The 24,098-nt window shown below is 42.9% G+C and overlaps 1 protein-coding gene across 2 annotated transcripts; it reads left to right on the forward strand.

Annotated features, from left to right (window-relative positions):
* Window positions 1-1,310: 1,310 nt before the first annotated feature.
* PPP1R17 (protein phosphatase 1 regulatory subunit 17) lies at window positions 1,311-23,644 on the forward strand. 2 transcript variants are annotated; one of them, XM_076332291.1, is made up of 5 exons: window positions 1,311-1,359; window positions 12,454-12,566; window positions 14,429-14,581; window positions 16,037-16,198; window positions 22,181-23,644. In XM_076332291.1, exons 1-5 carry the CDS (start codon window positions 1,346-1,348, stop codon window positions 22,258-22,260), a joined length of 522 nt encoding a protein of 173 aa, XP_076188406.1. In that variant the 5' UTR covers window positions 1,311-1,345; the 3' UTR covers window positions 22,261-23,644. The 2 variants fall into 2 exon arrangements, with proteins under 2 accessions (XP_076188406.1, XP_076188408.1); XM_076332293.1 differs by lacking the exon at window positions 1,311-1,359 and adding an exon at window positions 5,700-5,769.
* Window positions 23,645-24,098: the final 454 nt, after the last annotated feature.

Consider the following 24,098-nt stretch of genomic DNA (forward strand, 5'->3'; position numbering starts at 1 on the left):
GCTGAAATACCCTTTGTCAGGAAAGTTCACAGACATCATCTCAGATGTCTACGTCTCTTTGCCATCCTGCTGCGAGGCACAGACAGGCCCAGGGACAGCCCGAGTTTGCTAATGAGTCTCTGTCTCTAGTCTGAGAGATAAGCACATGTTGTAGGCACTGGCATTTCTCACACCCATGCATGTAACTTCCAGTCAGAGAAGTTGTTTTCTTCCCAGGTTCGCAGTCTAGTAAAACAAAGCAGCCAGCATGGAGGGTGTTAGAAAGGAGAGCAAACACAGCGGTGTTTTAGAAGCTGTTTAATATTTTAAGCTGTAAGTGCAGGAGGGCTGTGATGATATTTGAAAAATATAATGCTTGCATGCATAGTTAGAAATGCTGTAATCTTGTCAAGTCCATAGTGTTTTAGCAGAAAGACCCTGTGTGTCAATGCACAGGAAGACATGGGTTCAGCACCTAATTAACTAGAGCAAGAAGTTAAAGGGTAGGTTGAGGAATGGCAGCGGGTGCCCCAGGAAAAGGAGCAACGTGACAGATCTAGTGCCCCTGGAAAAGGAAGGAGAGAGACTTCTCTCAGAGATAAAGGGCAGCTTTCACCCCACCCCAGCTCCCACTTTGCTCCATTCTGCATAACAGTGATGCATTTAAGGAGAAGCACAAGTTACATGGGCCAGAGGTCATCTGCTACTGCTTTGTCCCAAGTCTCCCTGGAATATAGTTTTCCACTACCATCTGCCATTTGCTGGATTTTTACATCTGTCTTTCCCTAAAAGTAACTCCCCCCCAAGCCTCCTGACATAAGGATCAATGAAAACCATGGACCGGAGTCTTTAGGAGCACCAAACTTTAAAACTTTTCTCCCTCATTTAAAGCCACGTCTTTGTCTTTCCTTGTTTTCTCCTGGTTTACTCCTCCTGAAGTAAGCAGGAAGACTTGGTTACAGACTAGATACATCAGAAAACTTTGAATTATCTATCTAAATGTAAAAGCACAGGTTAATCTACAATCACTTTCATGTCAACTTCGTGTGATACTTTTTTCCCTTGGCTTTGCACAAAGAGCCTTGGCATGACACTCTGGCTCTTGATATAGAAACTCCCTTTGACACTCTAAATGGGGTTATTCTCTTCCAGCCTTTTAGGTCTCCTTCGTAATCCCCCCAGCCTTTGCAGGGGCAGAAGGAAGGACGTTTGTATGAGAGCCATCTGTCAGGGTAGATACAAATCCCAGACTCCTCTGGGCATTAGAGACTGCTCCAACCTCGAAGGCTTCACTCAGCAGTACAACAAACACAGATGGTTTCCCTCTTGGACCCAGGACAAACGTGCTGCCTTTCAGGACGTCGCAATGATTTTCCTCAAGTAAGCCTTCTGTTTAAAAAATGTGAGCTATCTATATGTTTGGGTCTGTGATAAATGCAACTTATGCCCCTATATGCATATTCTTTTATATATAAGGGAAAATGTCAATGTTTATCATCATTTGTCTGAAAAGTTAGGCGCACTGAGTGCAGATTTCAATCTATGGCACTTTTAACCTCCACAACTTAAAGGGAAACCACCAAAGACAAGTGTTGACTGTACATTAAGCAATCTGTTTGATTAAAAAAAACAACACTGCACATTGATCTATTGATCGAACTGCTCTGGCTGCAAAGTAACTTATTTAATCAACCATAGTCCGTTTTATACCTATGACAACATTTATAAAGTGACTAAATTAATAAATTGGTCCTTACAGGATACAATTCCTTAATTCTCCATGTATAAATTTACTCTGGGCATGCACATGCATGCAGCGGCTTAGGAGTTGGCATAAACCTGGACCAAACTTTCTGTACCGTGCAGTACACTTTCACACAGAAATAAGCAGCCCAGGCTGAAGCTGTGCTTAAGCACATCAGGATAGCGTGAGCCCTGAGTCTGCTCATCTGGAGGGAGTATTAGCTTGGATATAACTACATGTTACTGCATAGAGAAGCTGCTTGAGGCTGGATCATTAACAGTTTTCAGATGCCTAAGACCTGTTAAAATGAAATCACCCTTCACTTCCACCTTATCAGCACTTCTTATTTCATCTGAAAATAGTGCTAGGGGTTGAAAGTCAAATCTGAACAAACGGTAATGTAAGCAGTTGAATACAAAACCCCACAGAACCACAGTGAAACATCTCCATATATACCTTTGATTGTATACTAGTTTTTAATGCCTTTCATGGTCTTCTGCAGTAGATATGGGATATGCAGAGGTGACTACTACATCATCTTTAGGACAACGGGTCTCCTGGTACTCATAATCATGCTCACCCTCACCTCTTTAGAAAGAGGGTTTTGCATGGGAACGTACTGTGATATGACTCACCTGATGGTCTCCAGTGCCTTGTTTCTCTCCTATGCAGCACAGTCTCACCTCCTTCCCAGCAGTCTCATCCTTGCCTCTGCAGGCAGCATCGGCTGCCCTGTTCCACACCCGTGCCTTGTAGGCAGCCTCCTTTGAGTGTCTGGCATTTTTTCCAGACCATAATGTTTATTAAAAAGACAGTGGTTTTTAAAGAGGACCAGCATAGAAATCCATCACAGTAGAACTATTTTAATGATGGTACAGAGGAGAGCAGAAAAGGAGAAAGCACAGGCATTTTAAAAGCCCCATGGAGTCTGAGGTTTGCTAGCCTCAGCACTCGGCCAAGCTGAGTGTTCTACTTGGAGTAATTCCCCTCCCATCCCAAAAGTGGGAATTTTTATTTAATGTAAGACTTCTAACCAACCAACCAACCCCCCATGTATTATGAATCAAGGCATAATAATAGTCTTGTTCTACCAGGACTTCCTCAAAAACCAACCCTCTCATCTCACCAGTCCTGCTTCATTTATCCCATATGATCTGGCCCAAACTGTAGATTCACTTATGCCAGAATGAGCATGGCACCAGTAATCTGTAAGGAACAGAGCTTTATCTGGCTTCCCCTTCTATAAATCCAGTGTTTTAACTGGTTCATACTGGACTGGCACTGCCATGAGTGAGACCTGATTTTGGTCTTCAATTTGGACAGATTCAAAGTGAGTTCACTGCGAGCAAAATTACAGCTGGAAAATAATCTTTACTAGTTACCGCAGTGTTGAAAAGCCAGCTGTGCTTGCATTGCAAAACCAGCTGTAGACCTGCTATTGACCAGCAAGCATAACATCAAGGGGCACCATGCATCTTTCAAGAAATCACTCTCTTATGCTGTGCTGAAAAGCGTCAGTTAGCCAACTTTTGGGTGTAGAAAAGGAAAGTTTTAACAAGAAAAATGTATCAAAGGAAGGCCAGATCCTCACTGCCCTCTGGACATGTGAAAATTTGACCCTTGAACTACAAACCAAGCCAGAAATAGATACAAAAATAACAAATCCGTAGGTAGGTAGTAGTTATATATACATATATGTATGCATATACGTACATATGTGTGTGTGTATATATATGTGTTTGTGTATTTATCTGGTTTCTATTAGACGGTCCCCTCCTTTCCCATCTGTCAAAGCTGCATTGCCTGTCTTCTAAAGCACTAGCCTGGAAACTTTTAGACATGTGCTTATCTTTAATTACATGAGTAGTTCCCCAAGTGCTGATGGGAATACTCATGTACGAGGGAAGAGGGTTAAAGTGCAGATTTATTACAGACTCAGACTATTTTCCAGGCTGTGTTTGTGAAATAACTGAACAGGAAGGATTAGAAAGCTGGCAGGAGACCCAACCCTCTTACAAGCAGGACAACAACTGTAAACATCTAAAAGATCAGATTTGGGAGTAAATCCTCCATCACACTGGTAACGCGACAGCCCCTCTGGAAAGACTGGGATAAATCTGCTGCTGCAGTAAAACGCTTTGTGGTGTCGTGTGGTACCTGACAAACGTAAGAGGTGACTAGGGCTGGACGTGTGATCTTGCTGAGTGTGACAGGCCACTTTCCTCGCCATTAAAGCTATCCTGTAACATTCCCAAAGCATCCTTGGGAACTGGTGGCTAGAACAGGAAATTATTTTCTCATTATCGGGGAATTCTTCCAGTGCTATAAATGACTGACTGACTTTTTCAATCAGGACAATGAAACGCAAAAAGGCAATCTTGAACTGAGTTTCAAAATATATTTCTGATATGAGCGTTTTGTTTCATGAACCTATTTTTCAGTGATCTCATTCTGATTTTTCTGAGTTCATAGGAAAATATGAAATAACTTGTGTTTCGAAGTAAAAGGCATTTCAGTGTAAAAATAGAGGGTTTTCTTATTTAAAACTCACTGCAACAGAGAGGTCTTGACAATGTTGAATGTAAAATCAAAGTTATATGGAAATGGGCAACTCATAAAAAACAATTTTTTTTTTATGAGCAGCTTGGGGGTTGTGTGGTTTGGAGGAGTTTTGGGTTGGTTTTTTTTTTATTTTCAGTTAGAAATCTTAATCTTGCCAAAAAATTCTTAGTGTACTTTACTTAGGAGCCCATGCTCCATTTTTTCAGGACGGATTTAAGTTTATGAGCTTGCTTTTTAAAAATGGGTCTCTGAGACACCTAAACACGCACGACTGACTTATGCTCTGCGAGGTAATGAATGTGCTTGTCTCTCCCAGACACTGACAGGGAAAGCTCACAGTGCTGCCAGGTGGTGCCTTTAGAGCATTTGACATGCTTGGCACTTTGCAGAACCGCACCTGAAACATACAGAATCCGAGGGTGCTGCGCAGTTTGCAGGGCTGGGAATTAGCACTTTGCCCCTTTGGGCCTATGTACAGTGTATTATTTACGAAAGAAACCCTGACTAATTTAAAGTATGCAGTGCACGCTGGTGCTGTTGAATTGCAGTCGTTGAGCAGGGGAAAAGAGAAGGAGGAGATAACCGCAGCTGTGAGCAGTCACAGTTTTTAAAAGATGTCTTAATAAAAGGGCATAGACAAAGGCATTTTTGTTGCAAATGAATAGTAAGAGAGGGGCAGTTCACAGTCTCACCACTGAGTAGAGTGTTCCTCCCAGAGCTTTTCCACCATCAGGCATGTTTGTATATTTTTCCCTCAGTTGAAATAACAGCCCCATCCAAAGGCATGGGCTAAAATAGAAGAGACTGGCAACCAACTGACAGCCACAGAAGACTCCCTGCCTGGCCCCATAAATACCACGCTTGTATAACTGGTTGTGGCCAGATGCATACACAAACACCGCAGTCATCTCTGAACCTCAGCACTGGAGATGGTGTCCATCACTTTTAGTGCTTACGGTGCTGCTCCTCGACACTTGCCCTGCCTCCTCGCTCCACTTTTACACACAGCTCTCCCCTGGGTCCCAGACGGCATCAGCCTCACTCCCTCCCCTTGCCATTTTCCTTGCGCCTCTTGACTCGGTGGCTGCAGCTCGCCTTTTGGCTTTCTTTGCTGAAGTTTCCGCATCCTCCCCTGCTCCTCTGAGAGCAGCAGCGTCTGCGGCTCTTGGTCGTCTGGCAGGAACGATGCCTTCGCCTTGAGGCGCTGCCGGTCTCCCCCGTCCTGTTCCTTCTCCTTCGGCCTCAGCAACTCACCGAAGAGGAAGGAAACACGGTTAAAACCCGCTGGTGGGGCAGGGGAGCGGTGATGCTGATGTTCCCCAGCCCCCCGGAGGACGCCTGAGCGCGGCGTTGCCACAGCGACGGCTGCCGCCGCTCCCTAGATAAGGCAGCAGGAGCATCGCCTGCAGCCCCAGCCCAGAAAGGTCCCGCTCCAGCGAGTCCCGACGCCGAATCGCACCCTCCCCACCGCCTCACACCGCTTCGTAAGTACTTCATCCACACGCTTCCCTCCCGCCTGGGTGGCTTCTTGCTTTGCTCTTTTCTTTTTCTTTTTTTCTTTTTCTTTTTTTTTTTCTTTTGTTTTCCCCCTTTAGCAGCCACCACCAGCAAGGCAAATTGCCCGCGTCACCCGTGGGGACTAGCAGGAAAGCCTGGGGTCCCCACTCTGCGGGGAGCGGGCTGGGGATGGTCCCATGCTGGGAAAGTTGGGGTGCAACCGCACTGAGGCTGCAATGCGTGGGATGGGGTCGTGGGGAGGAGAGTGCTCTAGAGACGACTGCTTCAACTAACTTTAACTGCTGGGACAGTTCACAAGCGGATAATGCAAGCCAGCAGAGTGGGAATGGGTATCAGGATTTCTTATCCCACTACGAAAGATTGGTGTGTGCAAGGGTTAGTTCGTACCTCAAGAAAATAATCAAGGAAGACTTTGTATTTTTTATTATCGCCAAAGACAAAACCTTTCTGACCAGAACCTGTGCAAAAGTACCTTGCATTTTTTTCCATTGACCAAAGTTTAACTGTTGGGATTTTTTTTTTTTTACAAGTTTATGGGAGGTAGGAGTCAGTCCACAGCTCAACGTGGGTTTTGAACTAGCCTCCAGAAGTGCACTGTCTGTGAGAGGAAACTGCTCCCAGACAATTCTGTGGGATTTCTGCATCTATGCAATTATTAGTAGCAGCGGTTTTGGGTGGAGGGAGACACCAGGATCAGGTTTTCAAATACTTAGGTGTTTCCTAAGAATTTTAAATATGCTTTAGAAAAATCAAAATCAGACTACTCTGACAAGAATGCCTGGAGAGAGCAGCCTAGTGCCCAAATAACTGAAGAAGAAACTCTGTGCAGTAGCATGAGGCTGTCTTCTGTGCCCAGGAAGACATCACTCCAATAAAGTAACATTAAGCATATAGTAAAACTTGTAATGAAAAGTTTGGAATGCAAAGCAGGAACACCCAGACTTTCTTCTTTTAGGGCATCTATTTTCTACTCTGACTGCAGTAGATGGGTTGCCTTGCTTTATTCACAAGATTTGACCAGGAAGCTGTTGTAACCGGGCTAGGATAGGACCAGGGTATGGGTGAAGGTACGTATTTGCTAGTAAAGGAGCCAAGGCTGAGTGCAGGTGGAAGCAGCCAAATGCAGCCAGGTGTGGCACCATTCCCCTTGGCCCTCAGCTGTTTCAGATGAGCTCCGTGTTGGGAAGGTGGGTGCAAGATGACTACATCCAGATGATAGTATCTTATTCCTTCTTTACACATTTGCAAATGACTTCGTGCAAATAACGGGCCTACTCACACTATAGGACCCTGCAGAGGACATGCGACAGAAGGAAGGACAAGTCTGTCTTTGCCTCCCATGTAGGTTTAGGGAGGGAAGAGAAGAGCAGGTAAGGAGGCTGGGAACCTCCCTGTCCCTCCTTGCTCATGTGCTCATTGCAAGCAGAGAGAGAGGGGCAAAGCAATTGAAAATAATTTAATAATCAAAACCTGTCAGGAGACCGTAAGTGTGAGCGTGGTGGGAGGAGACGCACCAGTCTTAAAGGGCAAACCCTGATGCCTGAGCAGCTCTTTGGGCAGGGTAGCGAAGCGTTGCCCTCGGTGCAGGCCGGACTGTAGCTGTTGCAGTCCAACCTCTGCCTTGTGTCTGCACAGGGCAGCACACTGTAAGATATTCCCACTTGTTCCCACTTCAAACTATCGAGTGCATCAGCGGCAGCAAAGCCAGGCCCTGCCTACGGGAATGTGGACAAGCACAGTTGCGTGGTGTCCCACCCCAGGGCCCCAAGTGGCCTCCATTTCTGCTCTTGAACTCTCCTCCTCTCTGCTCATGGCAAAAATATGTTCTTACAAAGTGCTCTGGGTCCAGCAGAAGATAGGTACATAGTGTCATACAAGCTTCTGTGGCAACACTATTATCAACCTACCAAAATAAATACTCAATAAATTCCGATTGCCTGCTGCCACCCAACAAGGATGCTGTCGAGTATTTTTATTTATGTAGCATCCATGTCAACATGCCAACAGTTTCTTTAATGATTATGCATGTCCTGCAAACTAGTGTGTGTTTTTTTTCTTGGGGATTTAGTCAATTGTGGAAACAAAACATTCCCCTGAACAACAACAACAAAAAAAAGAAATATCCACATACTTGTGGACAACACCACATGGTCTACTGAAGTCCTCAAAAGCAGAGTTTGTGGAGACCTTACAAAGGGTCATTGCAGAAATTCTAAGTATTCAACATACAAGGAAATGACATGCAGGTGTAACAAGTCATGCCCTTAATGTGCGGTGGTGAGGACTATTGACATGGATGCCTACTTAGCTCCTGTAAACTTTAAGAATTGCAGATCAGCAATTCATTTCTCCATCTCACAGTTAAGAATGATTGCCTACTGATGACTCATTTGAGAACTGCATTGTCCCTTGAGACTGGATACAAATACCCATAGCTACCTAATTTCCATGTAGCTCCACAGCACCTACAACCATTCAAATCCTGGGAGAAGACAAGAAATGGAGATTTAACTTTCCCCTATCCGAAGCCATTTCTGTGCCTGGTTCAGTATCAAATGAAAAAAATCCAGCTCTTCAGTTTTGTTCTCAAAGCTTTAGTTTTCTATCTTACAAGTTAGGTTTTTCTCATGAGATTTCGTTTCAAGTTGGCTTAAATGTCACATGATCAGGTGGCCTCAAAAGATTTACATCATTTTGGTAGAAATATGTGAGAGTAGTTTTGCTGAGTATTCCCTAAGCTCTAGCCTGATTACTTGCGACAAATATCTACATTAAACCAACCGCTCACTAAAATAGTAAACCAGACGGCTTCTTTGTCCGTCTCTAGGCAAAATATTTTTACCTAATTGAAGCCCGGAACTGGTTGCATTGGTGGACTTTTTGATGGAGACCCACAATTTAAGCAAAGAAAGGAATCCTATTATTTGCATGCATTTGTGTGTTTTAAGACTATGTTAGCAAGTGGTAGGAGCTGTACATCTCCTTTCTCTGGATAGCTTTATTTGGGCACTTCAGCCAAGCAGATACAGCAACTGAGAATTCTGAAAAAAAAATTAGAGTGTGCTTTAAGCTACCTAGAAATCCAAAGCTGATATCTAGAAAGTGAAAAGTTCAGGTATTTGTCATCTGAATCACCATCTCTTAGAAGTGTGCATGCCCAAAGGAGTCCTGCTGTTATATGACAGTGACTCAGCGTGAGAGCTCATCCACATGAGGCTGAAGTAGCTTTTACTCATACCTGCACTTTTCAGTCTGCCTTATCATTCCTTGCTCTTCTCTGTCCGTAAGTAGTGCCAATCCTACTGAATGCCGAATGCTTTTACAAGGAGCAAATGCAAAACTACGTAGGCAAAGCTAGAACTTGTCTCAACCTTTAGGGAAGCATTTAAGGTGTCTCTATCAGCCCTGTCTTTTCCCAAAAGTAAGAGATTCGAGGTGAGTCCTTTAGGCACATATCTCTGCAGGGGGGTGGTACAGCCTAGCTGCATTGTAGCAAAGTCTCAGGCTAAATGACTATTGAATCCTAATTCATATGGAAAAATCTATAGGCATTTCCGGAAGTGTCTCCTGCTGAGTGTGATTTAGAGCTCCACTGTAACCATTACAGTTGCACAAAGGATGAATGTGGATCATTATATCAAGAGATATAACACAGTGCAAGAAAAAAAGCACCTTAGTCCATCACATAAATAGCAAGCATTACCTACCAAGGTGACTGAGGGCAGCAGAGAACGCAAACCGTGCTAGCGTGAGGGCTGCTAGGAGAAGAGTTGCACTTAACACACGAAAATCCGAGAATGTGCTTCCATTTGTAAAGGCATATTAATGACTTCATACAGTCCCCATAGCAGTCTTCACTCCCACGTGAAACGTTACTGGGGAATCTGTTTCTTTAGCGGCGGGAATTGATTTTAGCGGTCTGGGAAAGCACCATTACAAGGCTCACATACATCACCTCTCCTTTGGACGAGAGGTCCGTGTGTAATGCACAGCGGCAGGATGTAACTGCGCTCACAGGTTCGCACATCGTATGCAATGTATATACACCCAAGATACCAAAACTCATGATACATTTTGGTAATCTTTCTCTTTTTATTCTTTTGTCACACAGACTGTCACAATGTGCAGTGTGGAAACAGTTTTGTAAGCAAGGCAATGCTGGCTGCAGGGCAAACTTTAAAAAAAAAAAAAAAAAGGGTGTGTGTGTGTCAGAAGTTAGGCTGTAAAGCCATGTTTTAAAGCACTGAAGGTGCCAAGGGCTTGGCATCTGTGGCTGTGAAAATGTGAAGAGAGATCTAAGAGATTTATTTTAGAATACTATTTTTCAAACTATTGTATTAAGAAAAAATAATTAAGGAAGTCTCTCATAATCTAAGATTATGAGATCCTAAATTAAGCCTCTTTACAAAGCTTAATTTTTATTAGGTGAAATAACTCAATGAAACGACTTAGTGAAATCAAACCAAAATTAATCATATTTTATAAAGCATTTCCAGTCAGTATAATTTGCTACCAATTTTACATTTAAATTTTACTATCTGTCCTCAGCTTTTTTGCCTCAAGACCTGTTCAAAAAAAGTCCATAGTGTCTGAAATGGAGTCCCTGATTTTACTGAAAACTTTCTAAACAGAGTACCCTTCAGAAAATAACATTTTCCCTACAATCAATATTTAGCCAGCGTGCTCTAATCAAATCTGATCAAATCAAATGGCACTGAAGAAAAAAAACTCCCTCGAATCACAAAATGCAGTGTGAGCCTTCATATGGCCAGATAAGAAGTTTTTGTTTTAAATAAAATTATGACTGCTTCATTTTAAGCCATAGCTATAGCTTATTTATACAGTGGATAAACAGAGCAACCATACCATTCAAAGATTTCTTTATGCGGGGACTTCCCAAGTGGAAGATGATTTTTTCTGTAGATGTAAATGAAGTCTCCAGGCAGTATAATCCTTTAGTACAGATGTGAGGCTGGACTGGGACAGTTCTGCAGTGAACAGCCGGAGGTCTAACCCCTTATCCAGGCCTGATTCAGTAAGGTATTTAAGAATTTGTAGAATTTTACAAATTTTTGTGAATTTTGAATACTGAAGGGCATGGGAGTTAGTCTCATACATACATTATGAGTCAATGTTCCTGACCTTTATTACTGTCAGCCAGTGTTGCTCCACTTACTTTGAAGTCACTGAAGTTTAGGACATGTTTTTCCATCCTCTGAAGAATTAGCTCAGTACATTATTATGAGTGCGACCTTTCATATTTTGTTTGGCAAATATTTATGTGACTGGATTTTGCTTGAGGATTAATTGTTCTTTATATAGACACAAGTTTAGTCATAGAAATGAGGTTAAAACTCCCCTACTGTTTTGTTTCTTGTTGACAAACAACCACTGCAATTTACAGAGAAATAATATAGTTAATTTCTTTACCTCCAGCAAGATAAAAACAAACTCCCACAGTAGTCTCCTATTTTCCCATCCTCCTTTTCACTATTTTTCTCCAACGGCCTTTTCTTTCACCTTTCTCTTTTATTTACCGTTCCTTCTTCACCTCCCCTTCCTTCCTCTGTTTTTTCCCAATTCCTCCTGTCTTTCTTCTACTGTTCTTCTTGTCTTCTGTTTTTTTCTCTTCCCCGTTGCCTTCCTCTTCCCTACAAGGAACTCAGTCTGCTCTTATTCCCCAAAAATGGAGAACAGAGGTTGTGAGTAAGAAACTGCCACAGCTAATGCTGGCTGAAGGGAGACACCCAGGTCACTCAGACTGCACCTTCAGGTTGAAGTTTTTTTTCCTTTAACATTGCTCTGTCATTCTGACGGGTTTCTGCTAAGCAACCATAGAAATGATCAGCAGTAAAAAACGGTCTAATTTTCTTCTTCTTGTGATGGCATCTGGGGTAGTCCCAGAGTGACGGAGTCCAGGATCAAATCTCAGCTTGGGGGATGCTGGGGGAGCTCAGGTAGGAGGCTGGGCTCCAGGACCTCCTGCCGTTGTGAGTAAAGGGGGACAAAACAGCCAAAACAGCAATCCAGCGAGACCTACAGAGCGTGGGTGCTTAAACAGCCTTGTGAAATGGGTTCCCATGCTCTTACCAAGGTGATGAGTAAGTCCACTTCATGCTGGCTTTGGGGTCTATGGGCACTGGCCGTCTTTCAGAGGCAGCACTTACAGCTGGGTCTTCAGGGATATCCAAGCTCTCTTAGAGGAGCTGGACTTGTAAGACTAACTCAACAGCATTCGTAATTAAAGTCAGATTGTATGATAAACACCAAGTATGATCCTTAGTTTACAGTTGAGAAAAATTGGAGAAAACCAGAACAAAACATCCTATTTCCATTTACTTTGTGTATGTGATCGCACTTTCTGTATGATCAAAGTCAGTATTCTTCTGTGGAGCCAACGTATTTCACATGCTAGTGTGGGTTGCTTACAGCAAGGTAGGTGGAAAAATGGGATATTGCGTGTGTAACCAAGGCAGTGAATAAAAGCATCTCTTAGCGCGCGTGAGCAAAATCAGGCCAGCAGACTGCATGACAGAGAGCAGCTGGAAGACAAGAACTTCTCATGATCTGGCTAGCAAGTGGATATATAACACCAATATGTCTGTTTTATGTCATGCTGCTGCTTTTTTTTTTTTTTTTTTTTTGTGTAGTAGCCTCAAAGGGGGAGAAAAGTCCATTTCAATGATGTCAACAGAATGTGTTCAGCCACTTGATATCCCAGAAGACAGACTGGACAAGCGAGATTCACAATGTAATCATTTAGGTAAGTGTTACTAGATGATGTCATTGCAGTAATTAGAGAGGTGTTGTCTTCACATCATTAGGTCCTGTCCAGTGCCTGTTCTTCCCCTCCAGCAACACAACTGAGCCCTCATGAAACTCGATAGATTACACCTTCTGCTGACATTTCTGATGCCAGATGGAAGGGCAAAGAGTGTTTTTCCTGCATATAAATATTAGCCAAAGCTCTAGAGCAAGGTTAATTAAAGAGGAGAAAGGAAAAAGAGTCATTGTTCTTTTCCCTGGTAGAAAAAGTAGAGCAGTTTCTTCATTTATACCACAATAACCTGAAAGCTAGGATATAGCTGTGCCTTCCCTGAACACATTTTCCATACGCAATTTCGGTAAAAGGTTTCAAACACCCCTTTTGCCTCCACTGGGGCGGCTTTCTAAATACTTTTTCTCCTTCATTGTCAATCTGTTTCCTCTCTTGGGCGTATTTCATACATAACTTTTGCACTGAGAGTACCAGAGGCACCTTTGTTCCACCACACTCCTAAATACCAGACTTCATACTTGATAGATGTGCTTCTTACATATTCATGGTCTTGCCTCTGCTTCAAATGCTATTACTTCACTCCCGCCTTGCAAAATTGTCATGAAGATTTAGCAACCCAGAAACAAAAATCTATTTGCTCGTTGTTACTCTTGTGATGACAATAATGAAACACAAATGCAATTTCACTTGCTTGTCAAAAAGAAGTGTCTCACCACAGGCAAGCACAGTTTTATAAACTTTGTTTATCTGGCCTGCAAGGAAGGTATCCTAGTTCTGCCTCTGCCACACAGCATTTCTAGCCAAAGGCACCACTTTTACAACTGCTGGCATACCAAACATAATTGTTCTGTAAAATTACTTATTTAAATAAGTACAGAACGTGTCCCATTCTACAGTTGGGAAACTGAGGCAGCGGGAGGTTAAATGGACCATGCAGGAAGCCTGTGAGAGCCAGAAAATGATCCCACATCTTCCAGGGATTTCACCCGGAGGTCGTCCTTCCCATGTCTACCTGCTGGCTCACAGATGTACTGCTGCCTCAAATAGTGTGAGAGAGCCTGGAACCAAGTCCCGTTGCACCCAAGTCTGCAGTCAGGGGTTGGGTGGGGGTAGGGGACCCTGCTGAAGCCAAACAAGCAACTTTTAAGAAATCAAAGGATTGGTTTGCATGATGATACTAATGACAGGCTAGATTCAATATTTTCAGCTTGCATAAGCACCCACAAATGCAGATCCTCGCAGAAAAACTGTACTGACCATCTGAGCCAAGGCTTGCTTTAAGAGAAAACCAAAAATCCAGTGTAATGGTATGTAAATCAAAAGCAAACACCAACAGCTCAGTGGCTCTGGAAATAAACCCAACTCTTGAAGGGAACAATATACTGGCTAGGTTAACCAATACCTCAGGCTGACCCCCCCCACATAAATCTTTCCTTCACAAAAGCGCCCTTGTAACTCTTGAAGACAACCCGCACAGTCAGTGCTGGACAAAACAGGGATGGCCATGGGACCTCTGCACATGATGGTGCAGCCTTCCCTCTGCCATGTAACACAAAGCTGCCCACAACTCTCTCCCTCTGCTTTATGTCTACCACCTACAAAGCAGAAGGACCACCTAAGTCACCTGACTCCCACATAGTATACCACAGAGGCCTCTTGTACTGACTTTCTATTTAAGAGATGTTTCTCCACAGGCATTTTAATCTACTTGGATGAAAGCAGTATTATTAAAGCTTTTCTTTTCACCATCTGCTTTATTATTTCCCCTCAGTTTCAATTTCTATTCATCTTTTATTTTCCCTCAGTTTCAATTTCTATTCATCTTTTTTTTTTTTTTGCCCCCGCAGAGGATCTTTCAGAGCAGCTGATTAAGAGCTGTGACCTCAAAAAGAAACCAAGAAAAGGTAAAACCATCCAGGCTTCCCAAAACACTGAACAGGAGCAAAAAAAGCCAAGGAGAAAAGATACACCGGCTTTTTACACCCCACCACCCCTAACAGGTGAGCAATGCATCTCTTGACTTTGAAATCCCAATTCAGCTGAGGGGCCTGAATCTGGGCAAAGCTCCAGAGACCCCTCATTCACTTATGTCCCCTTGGAGGTGGGCAAGAACGCAGCTCCACACCATGTGCACCTGGGAAGGCAGGCAAACAGAGAGGCTGACTTTCTCAAAGGCATTCCCTGTTAGATGAAGGGTTTTCTCACAGGGTCTGGGAATACCAAGGTGAGCGGGTGCATGCTCCTGAAAAACATGCTCCCTTGGAGCTCATAGTCTTACTGCCTTTACATGATAAATTTTGTGTGCTTATCTCTAGCTGCTGAGCCATGCTAGATGCCCAGATTTGATCTGGTCCAAAATCAAAAAGGATCCAGTTCAGCCCCTGCACTTTCTTGTGCAACTCGTACCCAGCGCTCAAGGGAAGGCTGAATGGGGATAAGGCTGGGGGGAGACAGGAGAGGCACACAAGCTGGCTGTGGGTTGCTCCTCCTGGAAATCGCAGGGCTCTTGTGCTTATGGGGACTCTGGCAAAGGGCGGGTGTTTTGGGAAGCCAGAAACCACCGCAGCAACAAAGGGGCTCCTTGTAGGATGCTCCCTGCTGCTGCACATCTACAGAACTCTGAAGTTCAAGAGCCAAATGCCACCAGCCTGGGGAAGGGAAGAATGAGCAGGAGACTACCACTGAATCCTAAAGATCTTCCAAGACCAGCAGCGGGAATAAATGTTTGTCGCTTCTCTCTGCTAACAAGCACCCCTTGTTGTGCTCTCCGGGGAGAGAGCTGTGCTCTTGTACCCACTGCATTGAGTTCTTCTTCCCATGCTGCACATACACAGAGGAGTTACCCAGTAACTACCTGCACGGTCCCCTCCGTACCCGCAACAATTCAGCAAGTCAAAAACAAGCAGCTGGGATTTCCAGTATTTGCAATCCAGATATTGAACTCAGCACGTTTGACCCTGTTCAGCTCTCACATGTATCTGCCCCTCAGCAATTCTCTTTTAGGGAAGAGTGGCTCAGAGGCTGGAGAGGTGCATTTTGTGCCCACAGTAGCCATATCATAAAGAAAACAGAGCTTCATTAGTTAAAATAGGCCATTTCTGTGTGGTCACATTGCCCCCAAGCAGAGGCTTGAACATCTGTATGATTAAACTAATTTGGTAAGATTGCACGCATCTTTACCATGATTTCTGATGGGCTGCAGTTTAGTCCATTAAGTACAATCAGAAACCAGGTGGCCTGATAGCATCACTGTCTATAGCCTTGGGATATAATTGACTTGGAGGAAATGTATACCATTGCAAAACCTGAAGAGTAGGTACGCCATGCCGAACAGATCATCCACTAGTGCAGCCTTACTTCAGAGTAGTCGTTGGGAAAGTTACACAGGTGCAAATTTCTTCGATGTGAACAAGGCTGAAGTGGCATTTTCTTTTCTTTTTTTTTCTTGCCCACAGGCATACTTTCAGACTTTTCTGATAATCTGCTGAAAAGATATGGTATCACAGAGAAGCCACAGAGAGAGAGAGTGAGTCCAGCCTCTCAGATCACTGAACTGGAGCAGAAAAAGCCCAGGAGAAAAGATACACCGGCAATACACATCCCACCTTTGATAATAGGTAAGAAACGTACTTGGGTAACAGTGCTCCAAAGAGGAAGCAAAACATGGCTACTGTCAGAGGTATGCTTGGGAGGAGGCTGGAAGGAGGTTTTTCTGCCCAGTGTACTTAGCAGTTCCCGCTGAACTGGACCTATTTGGTCGAAGTATATAATAGCAGCGGTGGCTCATGGAAAGTCTTTTCTGTATTCCCTACTCATGCTTTTGGGATAGAACAGAAAGGGAGTAAAAGAAGACATTAGATCACTTGATTATCTCTTGCAAACGTGATCCTACTTTTGTGAAAGGCCAACTGCTGCCCGGCTTTTCAAATTGAGCACATGCAAATTTTTAGGTCACCAGCACTAACATAGCTCTCACACTGCCTCAAACAACCTGGAGCAAAGCTGTCCTGATTAACCTCCTCGTAACTCCACAGTCCCTAACGTGCACTGAGGAAACCAAACTGTGATGAACTTTTCGTTAACAGCACCTTAAAGACAGTTCTGTGCTTCTGGCATAATACGCAGTGCAGCAGCTAACGTGCTTGGTGATCATATGAAGTCAGCCAGCCATGTTTTTGTCCTAAGACCCTTTGTTTATTGCGTTTTCCACATTCCTCTATCACAGAAGAGCCTCAATTCATCAATATTGCTGAAGGTCTTTGAAGATGTAAAGCACTGTGTAAATGTTAATTACTAGTGCTAGCTAGGGATGCAGGAACTAGTGGAAGTTTGTATGCTATGCACTAACCCTTTCCAGATCACAGGATGGAGCAAAAAATGAATGAACTAATGAACAAACGAATGAACAAAAAACAAAAAAAACAAACCCCAGATCCAAAATTAGTGCCCAAACTGGAAAACACTGTTCCCTTAGGAGCCTCTCATATGAACCAGTTCTGCTGTGGGCTGGCACTACTGAGCAGTGAGACACACTAAATGAAGAGGTTCTGAGACAGACACTTTGGCCCTGAGTGACTAAGCGACAGCTCAGTACATCAAGCACCTGAGTTTCAGGTACACTTTGAATGGAATTTCCTGTACACCTAATAATTATAAGGTGTGCAAATGGCTTCATCAATCCAAATAGGCACCTGTATTTGTAGACATCTCCTTTCTTTGTAAATCTGAGCCTTCATAACTGACTTTAAACATGTGTAAGAATTTTTTTCATTTAATCGGTATGAGGCTCCCAAAAGCAGAGAGGAGTATGACTAAGTTTGCAGGATCATGGCAGCAAGCATGGTGAATACTGTGTGCATTTGCTGTTGGGAAAATGGTAGAAACTAATGCATTTTTCAGTTGTTTTCAATTATACCTCCAATGACGCTTTCTTGCCTACTGGTGAAGCCACCTTCCAGCACTCAGCATGGATTCAGAGCAGCCTGCTAGATGCTGCCTCTCCCTGCAGACAGCTTTTCCAGATCCCGTATGCTGGGTCTGTTTTCTAGCGATTGACCGCCTGTGGCAGACTTGTGTCTGTATCAGGGCCAAAGTAGCCTATGTGTTCGAATGCCTGGATTTCATTCCCTCCCTACCCTAAGGATGCATGTTTTCTTTTCAAGATACACACCGACATACAGCGTTCTGCTGGTTGAAATTCGCCAGCGGTGGCTCCACGACTTGCTATGAAAAAGTGACTCATTGTGGCTGAGGGCTGGTCCAATATTTACTACTTGTTTACTTTCAGGGTTATCCCATCAGGTAGCAGACAGAGCACAAACAAACGGAGCTCTTGCGGAACTGCTGTGCAAAATAGAGCCTGAATTATAGACTCGGAGACCTGAGAAGCCCTGGCAGGGCTACGTGCGCTAAATAAATATAGACAGGCCTTTCTGTCCCTGTCTCCCTGTTATTGGCGTTGCTGCAGTAAGCAGCACACTCAGTGACACATGTATCCCTTGCGACCTGCTCATGAGGATTGTCCCCGTTTCTAACATTTCCCCTTCCTCCCAAACACCACTTCCAGATGCCAATTCAAAAAACTCCACTTAATTGTTTGTAGTAACAGAGCTCAATTACTAGATTATCTTTTTAAGCAGCTGTCCAAACAAATAGCTTTGTTGTAAATGTAGATAAAAATGGCAGCTGTGTTCTCTCTCTCCATTTTGACCAGCTGATTATGAGCACTCTAAGACGGTCCCTCTCCTTCTTGGGTGGCCAGAGAGATTTTCTATCGCAAATAAAAGCAAGTCAAACAGACTATACAAAGTGATGAAAATCAATATATACCTACTGGACGGCACGTGATTCAAGTGAGAAGTAGAATCAGTTTTACACCTTGCAAACACCCAAGGGGGCTGCTAAACCAGGATCTGACCATTACTGTCTGCAGGAACCCACGGCTACTTCTTGTCTGCAGAAGGAGACTAAGGACATCAGTCCTTAGCCAGCTTAAATGTCTAAGCCTGGGCATCACAAAACCCTCCCCTACAAGGGTCTGACTTCTAAATGTATTCAACCTTCAAATTCCTACTGAAGTGGCGCAAATAACATTGTGCCATGTGTGTACAAATGAGCCACGAGCAGAGGTCTCCTCCCATGGCCAGCTCCCCTTCAGTCAGCCAACACCTCGGCTTTTTGAAGGGATTAGACCAGAAAACAAAATATAATCAAAATTCTAATCTTTTTTTTCCTCTCACGTGATAGTAAATGATTTGAATCTGATCCAAAGCCTGTACTCAGCTCTGGGACACTCTACTGCCATCCCCACTTAGCAATATATTCAATTAACTGAAGGATTTCTGGGAGCTCTTCAGGCCTGTGGGTTTGAGCAAGAATGTAAATACATGTGTAAATATGGGAACGCGGTTCCTGAAATGTGGCTGCTTAGGGTTTCTTAATCAGATCAGAGATAACTAGTAAAAACCACAGTTTCAAACCCTCATTCTCCCTCATGCACTAGAAAACTAGTTAAGGTAGCTCCTTTAGGATAACATCAACCCCCCAGTGAAAAATCTCTGAGCGACGCAGGAGAAGCACAGCAGTTTAATGTCACCTCTTGCCCTTTTCCAGTGCGAGGGGTGTGACTGGAGCACTCCAATACTCTTCCAACCCAGCTGCAGGAGTTGTCTGTAGGCAGTCAAGTGGAACGGGTGCCATCTTGGTGGTTTTCCGATTTACAACCCAGGAGGAGTGGTTCAGATCTAGGTGGCACCTGGCAAACGGTTGATGTAAGCCAACTTCTTCTGCATACGTTTGAGCTTCCTAACAGAAGCTCTCATGTCTCTGTGAGCCTTTGAGGTCCTAGTCTCCAGCTAAAAATTGCAAGTAGTTGCAAGTTCTGTTGGGAAAGTATGGCTACACTGTATTTCTATGCTGCTTTCGTTAGTCAGATCCCTCGGTGGATATTAACAGAACAACCTACCAATCCTTAAAACAGATTTGCGGGATGAGCTGCATTTCATAACACACAGCTGGGAAAACAGAGACAGGGAGGCTGAGTGATTTACTTAAACAGTAAACAGAGAAAGACTGACTTACAAGTGTTGCCCAATTCCAACATCCTTCTCACTCTTTTAAACCCAGAATTTCCAAACCACATTCAGTAAAGCACACTTTCTCCATAAGTGATCAGTGGTATTGTACCAAAGACAAAAATCCTTTCCCTGTGTTATAATTCTAGCTAAGACATCCCATTTGTATCCTCTTTCCACTGTTTTGCATTAAAAGGCTGATTTTAAAGGCACGTAGTTAGTCCTTGAAGTTGCTGGTGGCCTGTGGTCTGGAAAGTTAACAACCTGCAGCTCTAGGCTATGTCCTCCTCTGAGCTTTGAATCCTGAACTCTACTGGAAACTTTTGGAGTCACCATTCGTTGATAATGATGCCTCATCTTGCTATTGATTGTGGTAAGCATCTGGCACGCTACTGATGAGGGTCCAGCTGAGAGCTGGGGACCCCTGCTTGGCTGCTACCTTCCAGCTGTCTCTAGCATCTGCTCTAAAAAGGCTAGTTTATGTGCTATAACCAGGCCATCGGGATTACAGAAACATACTTTGCCTTCATCACTTTGTAATTCAAATAAGAGAGTGGACACGATCCTAAAGCACAGTGCAGCTTTATTTAGCTTACATTCCTGATCTCTTATTCCTGAGTTTACCCAAAAAAATAGGTTAGCTGTCATCAAATGATCCGTTGTAGCTTCACTTTTTAAGCGTATTTTAGTTACGTTTTCTTCATTCCTCAAATGCTTCACAAAGAAAAAACAACAACAAAACCCCACCCTCCCCTAAAAAACCCACAACCCAAACCCCAAAGACAACAGAAAAAAAAAAATTGTCTGTATTTGTCTAAGTTGTCTATATGAATAGAAGTCTGGGTGGGGAACATTTACATCCATCTCTATATAATGGCATAAGTCTTTGCAGTTAACAATGGTGGTTACTCAACTGCTGCTCGAACAAATGAAGTCCTTTGTGTTTCGAAATAATATTCATTCATGCTTTTCAGTTCATCTCATGGTCCCGCCGAAACCAGCTAGTTCACAAGAACTGCATATAAATGAAGCAGGAGCTAACTTAAATGAAGGGCAGTATAGGTTAACATTTTCATTAATTCATCACCTCTTGAAAAGACTCCAAAGCTGACGAAAACCTTCCTGTGTGGTATTGCTCTATTTTCAGAGCTCGTCAAGACTGAAAGCCTTCTCTGTGAGAGGGCTTTCAATGCAGAAAGAAGCAAAACAGGTTGGTTTGACAGAACAACTCAGCTGGTTAGCACAGACTGAGAGCAAACAGCAGGAGACAGAATTAGGGAGAGATTTCGTTGGTCTCAACACAATGGTAACCCTCATCCTGTTTTTAGACTATGTTAACCTCCACACCAAGGAATGTGGGCATATAATACAGGTCACTTGCTTTTTACTGGGAACAGGCAAAACCAACACAATCTGTTAAAACAGGGATCAAGAACATTTTCTATCTATCTAACGCATTGTCCTCTCTTCACTCAATTAATTTAATTTCTAATAAAGAGAGCAGTTACAGCAATTGTGATATGTTGATATCACATAAAAGCCTCAAGATCCGTAAGGGGTGGACTTACTGTTTTAAGTATGAGAGAGAGAAAGGGAAAGAGAGACAGAGAGATGAGGGGAGAGGCAGATGTTTGTGGAAGGTATGATCCACAACCTATCTATATAGTAGAGAAGGACTTCGGAAGAAGGAAGCACTTACATGTGGAAAAATACTTCACATAGCATACCTACAGCTGATGAAAAGGTTTCTGGAATCCCCATGCTGTGCTTGAACTGTGAAATCAAATTCCTTTCAATATCATGTCATATTGTTCTTCGGTGCTTTCGCGATAGGGATGAAGCTTTATTTTTCTTCTAGGATGGCTAGGCTTCAAAGCTTGTTAAGATCCCAAACCTCAGTAACTCATATACTGGCTCAAAGTCTTCAGTAACATGCCCGAGTTTTTTAACATTGATCTTAATCTGGCTGCTTTTGCAATTTATTGATACTATATAACTTCAATGGGGATGGCACTTGGCATGTGGGCATTCTAACATTTGTCTCTTTTGGCATCTGCATTTGCAGAATCTAAGTAATATTGCTGTATACATATAGAAAACAAGCATGCATACACATGTTCACATAAACTGACTCAGCCACACAGATCAAACACAGTATTTATTTCATCATGCAAGCTCTTTCCCTTTTTTAGCTTCTCAAACCCTTTTAACAGGTTCCCAGAGGAAACTTCAGTACCTCTTTTCGCAGGTAGCAGAAATAGCCTGGATTTAAGAGTGCCTGTTAAATTTAGCTAAAAATGCAGTGATCCAATTCTAGTTCACTAAATATCAGGAGACTGATGTGCCAAAAATAAATGAGTAACTCCCATGATGTTGGAAAACGATGTTAGGATCAAGAAATTAGAGAGGACTGAAAGATTCTTCTTATCCTGATATTTTCTAAAGAAGTAATATTTTAAATCAACTCCTTTTTTTCTCTCTCTCTTTTTTCTTTTTCTTCTTTTTTTTTCCCCTTCTGTTTTTAAGGCACTAAGCTGCTTACAGAAGAAAAGCAAACAGTGATTATGGAAGATGAAGAAAAGGATGGAGACACAATCCCCAGTTAAGATTACAGTGATATTTCCAATAATGCAGTGTAAATAATTCTGGGTCATTCAAAGTGGCAGCACATAGAAAAAACAGTCCTTTCATTTTCATAAATAATAATTTTCTCAAGCATGCACTTGAATTTAAATTATCTTCAAGTGCTTATCTGCATCTCGTGAAATCCCAGCAAGCATCATAGGAGATGATGACAGAAATTTCACTTACACGTGGTGTTGGAAGGATTCTCTTGGAAAAAGAGAAAGCAGCTTCCCAGGATTTTGTCAATGAGGAATCCACCTCAGATCAGATCTAGCTTTGTGCAGCGTGGTGATACGGGTTAACACAAAGGACACCACCAATCCACTGTACCTGGCACTAGATACCAGAGCGATTGGTAGCACAGGGCCGTAAAACATCAACTAATGATTCAAATTGCATTTTTCTCCTGACGTTTCACCTCATTCATCCAGCTGTCCTCTGCTGGAATAACATTGACCACAGTGCAAATTCCCACGTGCAGAGCTGACGGGATAGATGGAGAGAGTGGGAGGGAAGGAATCAACTCTAGAGTCCCTGAAATGCAAAGCAAACACTTCCTCTGCCTGTATCTGCTCATGACTTGTATTTGTAGATTTACTGTAGTACGAAAACTTACAGGTAAGGGCTGTCAAACACATCAAACTTACAGCTAAGGGCTGTTTGACACATCAAACAGGACAGAGGGCAGAGTTCTCAGAAGAGAAACATACGGGAAGTGCAGCGCCTGCCTGTTACACCAGGGTAGACTATTGATTTCTTTTTTCTTTCAAAGGTTTTATTCCTGGGTTGCTGAAAGAAAACCTAGTTGAATAGTTGATCCTTTTACTCCATATTTTTTCTTTTGACACATGCTTTTTAAACTGAGTCCTGGGTTGTCAGTTAGGAGGGGCTGTAAAGGTTAAAAATCACGGGGGGAGTGTAAAAAGAATAGCGTTACTCAATGGCATACACATACTGCAAGGTGGAACAGCACCACGCTTTTTTTTTAATAGTTTACCTCATTGATTCAATCAAGAATTGTTTTCACAGCCAGCTACAGCCTTCAGCATTTGTACAAACAGAGACGGGTACTTGTAGAATATTATACAAAATAGGTAGAACTGGGTAGTTTTGTGCTTACCTTAATAGCTCTGTGCGCTAGATGGAGCAGCGCTGCCGGTGGTTAAAGATTATCTAGCCTGGCAAGCTGAATTCAGTTATCTTTTTAACATCCTTAGGCAGACAGCTGAGGAGCACACTAGTTTGGACTTCATTTGCCACAGTGACTGACCCAGCATCTTTCATGAGAACTCAGTCCATTTGCAGATATTCAGCTTCAAGATGTAATCAACAAGCTTATAATAAATAATCACGTATTAAAGTGTACAAGAGGCCAGCTATATTATTAATGGGATGCCTGATACCTAAGAGGTGTACTTTTTTTTATCCTGTTAATCTATCAGTGAGACAAGATAATATTTAAAATATAATCACTCAATAGTTCATATAACAACATTCATGTAAGGTACACAGTAAGTATGTCACAGCAAGTACATGACAAAAAATACGTGTGATTCGAGTCTAGCTTTACCAGTGAAGTTGGTGAATATTTTCAGTGCACAATACAGCAAGAGTGAGAGCGTGGAGTCCTGAAAAGATTCAAATGAACATCAGCAATGGATTAGCCGTGAAAATGTACATGTTTAGACATGAAGGCCCTTAACAACACAAGGCAGGAGCACAAATAGGATGTGACTGACTTCACTGCTCTGAAGAGGATTTGTTTCCAAGCCTGGGGAATGCTGACACAGCTTAATATGAAAAAAAAAGAGCACCCTTT

This window comes from Aptenodytes patagonicus, chromosome 2 (genome assembly GCF_965638725.1).
Source record: "Aptenodytes patagonicus chromosome 2, bAptPat1.pri.cur, whole genome shotgun sequence".
NCBI classification, from domain to species: domain Eukaryota; kingdom Metazoa; phylum Chordata; class Aves; order Sphenisciformes; family Spheniscidae; genus Aptenodytes; species Aptenodytes patagonicus.